This window comes from Haliaeetus albicilla, chromosome 29, assembly GCF_947461875.1.
Source record: "Haliaeetus albicilla chromosome 29, bHalAlb1.1, whole genome shotgun sequence".
Lineage (NCBI taxonomy): Eukaryota > Metazoa > Chordata > Aves > Accipitriformes > Accipitridae > Haliaeetus > Haliaeetus albicilla.
In genome coordinates this window covers 6,375,388-6,382,987 of record NC_091511.1, presented here as the reverse complement: position 1 = coordinate 6,382,987, position 7,600 = coordinate 6,375,388, and the positions used below count along the sequence as shown (strand labels likewise).

The following is a 7,600-nucleotide window of genomic DNA, read 5'->3' as shown; positions in this document are numbered from 1 at the left end:
GGCTTGCTTGTGCCCAGCCCTGCTGCCCTCCCAGCAGACTGTGGGGTGCTTCAACTTGCCATGTCATCGAGGACCTGTGACCATGAGGCTTCCTCCAAGGCAAGGCTCTGTGCACACCAGCCTCCCCTCTGCACAGAGCTCCCCTCCACCTTCTCACCCTCCACCTGCCTTCCTGAGGAGCCCTTGGCACCCATGGCTGCCCTCCCACCACTCCAGCTGTCCCACCAGGTCTCTGCAGTCCCCATGGGGTGGGGGAGCACGTTTCTGCCTGCCCAGCAGAAAGGACAGTGCTGGGGAGGGGAGAGGAGGGGCAGGTAAAGGGGAAGGGTTTTGGTGGGTTGTCTGGGAGGTGACTCCTGTTGCTGGAAGAGGATGATGCAAGGAGAGGCATGGTAGGTGGGAGGTGGATTTTAAGGTCACTTCTTTGGAAAGAACCCAATTGGCCAGGTGCTGAGGCAGGCCCAGTGCTGTCACCTGGAGTGTCGGAAAACCCACCCAGCAGTGCTGAGATCTTGGGAGAGGGGAGGTGCAGAGGAAGGTGAAGATGGCATTGCTGTGAGCTGGAGTGTGAGTCCATTTCTCTTGCTGCTTGACTTGTGTCCTGGTTTCAGCTGGGATAGAGTTAAGTGTCTTCCTAGTAGCTGGTACAGCGCTATGTTTTGACTTCAGTATGCGAAGAATGTTGATAACACTGATGTTTTCAGTTGTTGCTCAGTAGTGTTTAGACTATAGTCAAGGATTTTTCAGCTTCTCATGCCCAGCCGGCGCACCTGACCCAAACTGGCCAACAGTGTATTCCATACCATGTGAAGTCCCATCTAGTTTAGGAACTGGGAAGTGGGGGGCAGGGATTCGCCGCTCGGGGACTGGCTGGGTGTCGGTCAGCGGGTGGTGAGCAGTTGCCCTGCGCATCATTTGTACATTTCAATCCTTTTATTACTACTGTTGTCATTTTATTAGTGTTATCATTATCATTATTAGTTTCTTCTTTTCTGTTCTGTTAAACCGTTCTTATCTCAACCCACGAGTTTTACTTCTTTTTCCAATTTTCTCCCCCATCCCACTGGGTGGGGGCGGGGGGGAGTGAGTGAGCGGCTGCGTGGTGCTTAGTTGCTGGCTGGGGTTAAACCACGACAACTTGTTGCATCACAAACCCCCATGTGGCACATGTGGCAGCTCATTCCGTGGAGAGGGGTAGAGATACGCAGAGCCAGCATGGTTGGGCTGTTGCATGTGAAGTCACCTCATGACAGCAATGTGAGTGACCAGGAGCAGGCAGGCATCATGGGATCATCAAGGACACCAGATGGGAAGGCCACAGAGAGATGACTGTGCCCCTGGTGAGGCCCTGCCCTGGGGTGAAGCCACCTGTACGTGATATGGGAACCTATGGGACATGGCAGGAGAAATTGTGGGACGTGACAGAGAAGAGCGTGAGAAGGGACCAGCAGTATGGGCAGCACCCTGTGTCCCGGCTGGGTCTCACAGGTGGCTGCAGATGTGAGAAGTGGCCAGACGGCACAGAGAGGAGCACCAGGGACCTCCTGGGCAGTCTTGTCTTGCAAGGCCATCAGTGCCTGGGGAAGCCATCAGGGATGCCCTTGAAGTCCCAGAGGACCAAGGCAATGGTGTCCAAGCTATCAGATTTGGGTACAAATGGAGAAAACCTGAGACCATTGGGGGAAAACTAATTGGTGATGGTTATGAATTGTGGAGCAGACTGTGGCAGAGAAAGGCTAGGGTCAAGGCGTATCGTGGAAGAAGCAGCCTGTGGAAGTTTGGGAAGGAGAGGGCTGCAAGGGCCCAGGTGCCTGTGGGGAAGTGGCTGGTCAGTGCTGGTCTGGCCAAAGCCTGTGCCTGATCACCATGGTCTGTCCTGCTTATTCTAGTGGTTTCAGTTGTGGTAGAGTTAACTAACTTCATAGCAAATTGTATGGGGCTATGTTTTAGATTTGTGATGGAAACAGTGTTGCTAACACACCAATGTTTTAGTCACTGCTGAGCAGTGCTTGCACAGCGCCAAGGCATTTTCTGCTTCTCACGCTGCCCTGCCAGCGAGTAGGCTGGGGGTGCAGAAGATGTGGGGAGGGGACACAGCTGGGACAGCTGACCCCAACTGACCAAAGGGATCTTCTGTACCATAGGATGTTATGCTCAGCTATAAAAGCTGGGGGAAGAAGGAGGAAAGGGGGAATGTTCAGAGAGATGTTGTTTGTCTTCCCAAGTAACTGTTACGTGTGAGGGAGCCCTGCTTTCCTGGAGATGACTGAACACCTGCCTGTCGATGGGAAGCAGTGAATGAATTCCTTATTTTGCTTTGCTTGAGTGCACAGCTTTTGCTTTACTTATTAAACTGTTTTGATCTCAGCCAATGAGTTTTCTCACTTTTACCTTTCCCATCATCTCTGCCATCCTGCTGCGGAGGAGCGAGCGAGCAGCTGCATTGTGCTTAAGTGACTACCGGAGTCAAACTACGACATTTATTAAACTCTGCTCCCAGCTTTTTTCTGTGTGAGTAGGCTCACTGCTGTGTGTGTGTTTGGGCGTGAACGTGTGTACATGCTTTGCTGGTCAATTGTAATATATGAACCACTTGTGGAACCTTTGCACCCGATCAGCCTGAGAGGGGGAAGAGGATGGAGCCCATTGTGTTGCTCATGGTTGTGTAAGTGCTGCTGTCAAGGTGCTGCTTATTTAAGCAACCCAGGGAAGACTCCAGGTCCATGACTTCTTGTCTTATTGGGGACTTTAATAACCCTGACACTCACTAGAAGGGGAACACAGCAGGATGCATGCTGTCCAGCAGATGTCAGGTCACAGTCAGGAGGGATTGGCCACACGAAACCTCATGCTATGCAGTAAGGGTTCATCCAAAGTCCTGCCTCTAAAGTGGATGAAGGCTCTGAAATGACATAGGACAGGGACTGCCTAGGCGGATAGCAGCTCCACAAGAAAGGGTCTGCTGATCTCTGGGTCACATTAGGCAAAAGAGGAGCCATCAGCAAAGATGGCCAACAACATCCTGGGCTGTACGAGCATGAGCACAGCCAGCAGAAGCGATCAGCGCTTGTTACACCACACCCAGCATACTTGCCCAGGTTTTGGTTCCTCACAGTGCCAGAGACACACTGGCAAGCTGGAGAGCCGCAAAAGTTCAGCAGAGGGCCACAGAGATGGTCAGTGTTGGAGCACTTGCAAAGGGAGTCACTTGTTGGAGCTCTGTGCAAAGGGGAGGCTGGTGTGCACAGAGCCTTGCCTTGGAGGAAGCCTCATGGTCACAGGTCCTCGATGACATGGCAAGTTGAAGCACCCCACAGTCTGCTGGGAGAGCAGCAGGGCTGGGCACAAGCAACCCAGAAGACTCCTGCAGGGTGTGGAAGACAGCGTTTTGACAGAGACACTCAATGAGCTGTCTAGGGCTGGTCTCTTCCTGACAGACAGGGTGGATCTGTCTGGGGATGGGAAGGAGGAGGGCAGCCATGGCTGCTACCACCATGAGATGGTGGAGAAGTAGGACAACTAGCAGAATGGCAGTGCGGGACTGCAGGAGAGCTGATTTCAGTTAGCTGAGGCTCTGCTTGGACTGTCCTGGAGGACAAAGGGGCTGTGAGTCCCTCCTGGATCTTCAGGGACAACGTCCTTCAAAGCCCAGGAAGAAGCCAGCCTCACTGCCTAATGAGCAGGGAGTCAAGCAGGGCCTGGCAAGAGATCAGCATGGACCAACAGGGACCCTCTTGACGTAGGAGGTCCAACACCAGAAGGAAGTGCAGGGAGGCTGGAGGGGGAACAGCCTGCCCAGGAGGCAGACAGACACCTGGCCTGTGTGTGCAGGGATGGAGCCAGCAAAGCCAGAGCTTGGTTGTGGCTGGAAAAGGCCATGCATGGGGAGGGCACCCAGAAGGGCTTCTCTAAATGTGTTGTCAGCACAAGGACGGCAACCGAGGGAACCCTGGTCCCAGTGGCCAGTGGAGCACGGGGATGGAGTGACAAAGCCAGTGTAAATACAGCAATTCCTCAGAACCAAGATTCTCCCTTGGGAGTCCTGCCACACAGCAGGACTGGGACCGAGATGTCAGAGCACTCAGGGCTTACACCAAGCCAGGGCTCAGCAGGAGAGTGTGGGAGTGGAAAGAGAGCAGCTCTGGGAAGACCAAGCACTGGTGCTGCCTGGCAGTGCTGCTGTGCTGAGACTCTTTTCCCCTTCCCCTCTGCACACAGGCACTGCCCTGCAGCTTCACCAGGTTCTCAGAGGAACATTCTTGTACAAACAAGTTGCTGGAGGGTCCTTTATTCTGTTGAATAACAGAGCGAGAACTGCGCCTCATTTACACAGCCTCTAGGTCAAATTCTACAGGTAGACAGTGAATTACAAGTGGGATGTATAATAAAATTTCAATGAGCACAACATTATCACAAGAAAAACAAAGAACCCCCACCCCCACGCCCAAGAACCTGAGAAGGCAGGCTGGGTATTTAATGAGTTACATTATGAATGCTCTGTAGAAAAAAACAGGCAGTTTATTGCTTCTGAAAAGCACCCGCTCATCATTTTCCGCAGGGCATCCTTGAGCTCCTGGTTCCTCATGCTGTAGAGGAGGGGGTTCACTGCTGGAGGCACCACTGAGTACAGAACTGCCGCCACTAGATCTAGAACTGGGGAGGCGAGGGATGGGGGCTTCAGGTAGGCAAACACTGCAGTGCTGATAAACAGGGAGACCATGGCCAGGTGAGGGAGGCACGTGGAAAAGGCTTTGTACTGTCCCTGCTCAGAGGGGATCCTCAGCACGGCCCTGAAGATCTGCACATAGGAGAAAAGAATGAAAACAAAACAACCAAATGCCAAACAGACACCTAGCACAAGAAGGCCAACTTCCCTGAGGTAGGAGCGTGAGCAGGAGAGCTTGAGGATCTGGGGGATTTCACAGAAGAACTGGCCCACAGCATTACCTTGGCAGAGTGGTAGTGAAAATGTATTGGCCGTGTGCAGCAGAGCATAGAGAAACCCACTGCCCCAGGCAGCTGCTGCCATGTGGACACAAGCTCTGCTGCCCAGGAGGGTCCCGTAGTGCAGGGGTTGGCAGATGGCAACGTAGCGGTCGTAGGCCATGATGGTGAGGACACAATACTCTGCTACTGCCAAGAAGGCAAAAAAAAAGACCTGTGTAGCACATCCCCAGTAGGAGATGGCCCTGCTGTCCCACAGGGAATTGGCCATGGATTTGGGGACAGTGGTGGAGATGGAGCCCAGGTCGAGGAGGGAGAGGTTGAGGAGGAAGAAGTACATGGGGGTGTGGAGGTGGTGGTCGCAGGCTACAGCGGTGATGATGAGGCCATTTCCCAGGAGGGCAGCCAGGTAGATGCCCAGGAAGAGCCAGAAGTGCAAGAGCTGCAGCTGTCGCGTGTCTGCAAATGCCAGGAGGAGGAACTCAGTGATGGAGCTGCTGTTGGACATTAGCTTCTTCTGGGCATGGGGCACTGTTCAAGAGGGAAAGAGATTGACAAGTTAGAATAGACTTCTCTGAGCTAAACCTAATGCATTTCTCATAGAAACCCCACTGAAATTGCCTTTCCTATTTCGGAAAGACCCTTGGCAGGTCGTATCATGAGATATATGCTTGGTGCTGGCTGAGGGTGCCACTGGGAGCAGCAGGCTGTGCTGTGGGCTCTGGGGGAGTCAGTCCTGCCCTACAGCAAGAGGTAAATAGGGACACGGGGTGATATCAGATTAAATCCACTCATTATATCACAGAGCTTTTCAACATTGTCGCTTCCAATTCAACGAAAAGCAAACAAAATCCAAGGGATTTTTTTTTGGTGTATTTTGTTCTAGTTTACCCACCACTCTTAAGGAGTGCATTTGGTAGGGAAAGAAGCGAATCTCCTAAATTTGGGTTGTCCTAACGGGAGAGGTTTCTCATTTCTATCATTGGGAGCCTGGGGATTAGGCGGGGATTTGGACACTTAACTCCCATGGAGAATTCTACATGGCAAGACCCGCAGGCTCGGTCTGTGAGGTGCATCTGAATCCTACCTCCCATCCCAGACCAGTGATAAAAACAAGAGGAGTAGAGACAGGAGGAGGAACTTGGGCAGATGTTACAGAGCTGCTGTATATGGAGGCAGGAGAGGGACAGATGGTAGGGTGTTTGATAATATCTTCTCTTCAGAGCTGAAGCCACTGAGAAGGTGACTTAGTCCCATGGCCGTAAAGGCAGAGGCTCTGCTGGGTGGGAGAAAAGACTACAGGTTTTCTCTAGTGATGACAGGGAGGTGCCCGAATTCCCCCTCCCATGGCATTTCTGGAAGCAGCTCCCTCCTCTCACTCCCTGCCCCTGTCTCTGCTGCCTGGAGCTGTCCCTGTCAGCAGCTGCTTCTCCATCCCCTTGTCTCCTCCCTGTCCCTGCTCACAGACCCCATCCCACCCGCTGTGTGCTCAGCTCTGCCCTGCAGACCCCTCCTGGCAGCCAGGCACTGCCCAGGGGCATCTCTGTGTGTGCAGGGGCTAAGGAGCACCTCAGACAAGTGCTAAGGACAACTGGGGTCTCGGTGCCTTCTCCAGAGGGGACAAATAAATTTTAGTCTCACACTGCCCACCCACCCACCAGGAGGATAAAAATTCAAAGCAAAGACTCCTTACTTTTCAGGAGAATGCAGCCTTGACGTTCTTCTTGAAAGTCCCCTCGGAAATGCCCAGGGCTAAGCTGGAGCTCTGAGCAAACCTGACCCATGCAGCAGCCTCTCGACAGCAGAAGCACCCTGCTCTGCCCTTCCAAGGGTCATTTCTTTCATGCACTCCTTCTCCCCACACTGTCATGGGGAGTTCCCTGCACAGGCTGAGTGCTGACCCTGGCAGGCAGCAAAGTCCCTGCTCCATCACTCAGCCCCTGAAACACCAGGACCCTGCTCTGAAGGACAGCCCTGGGCACCCCTGCATGCACACCCGGCTTCACAGCCCTGCAGCTGGTGCCAGGAGAAGGCAGCCCTCATGCCCTGTCCCTCTGACAGGGCAGCAGGGAAGCCCTGCTCTGGAGCACACCCTTCTCCTCTACACCAGAGATAAAAAGAGTCCTCCTGCCAGATCCCATACGCTGTCAGATGTCCCAGATCCCTGCAGGAACTGAAGCTCTATTGCCCTGCACCCACAGACTTACCATGCAGAGGGCTGGGAAGATTTCTCCCGCAGTGAGCTCTCAGCATCCTCCCACTCCACACTGCCTTTAAGCTCTCTCTGCCTTGCAGGTCTCCTCTCGATGCCTGCAGGCAGTGCCCCCAGCCCTGCTCCTGGGCAGAGCTGTCTCTCTGCAGCGCTGCCCGCTTGCCATGAGCTCCCTCTGTCCCAGGAGCCCAGCCCAGCTCAGCAGCAGAGGACCAGCCCAAGGCAGCACTTGCTCTGCCCCCTCTGGGCTCCCTCCAGCTGTCCCTGGGCCTCCAGGGGAACCTGCTGGGAAACAGGCTGAAGCAATCACGGATGTTCCCTCCCGCACCTGGGGAGAGACACTGCTTTCCAGCAGGGTCATTGCTCTGCTGAGAGACAGACTTAGGTCCAAGAATCCACTTGTCTGAGAATCATACAATCACTGTGGTTGGAAAAGAACCTGAA

General features: G+C 53.7%; 1 protein-coding gene across 1 annotated transcript; it reads right to left on the bottom strand.

Moving 5' to 3' along the window:
- Positions 1–4,380: 4,380 nt before the first annotated feature.
- On the bottom strand, positions 4,381–7,347 carry LOC138682881 (olfactory receptor 14A16-like). The gene is made up of 2 exons (XM_069774410.1): positions 7,152–7,347; positions 4,381–5,475 (listed from the first exon to the last, which is right to left on the bottom strand). The coding sequence occupies exons 1-2, from the start codon at positions 7,195–7,197 to the stop codon at positions 4,487–4,489; spliced, it is 1,035 nt and encodes a 344-aa protein (XP_069630511.1). The 5' UTR covers positions 7,198–7,347; the 3' UTR covers positions 4,381–4,486.
- Positions 7,348–7,600: the final 253 nt, after the last annotated feature.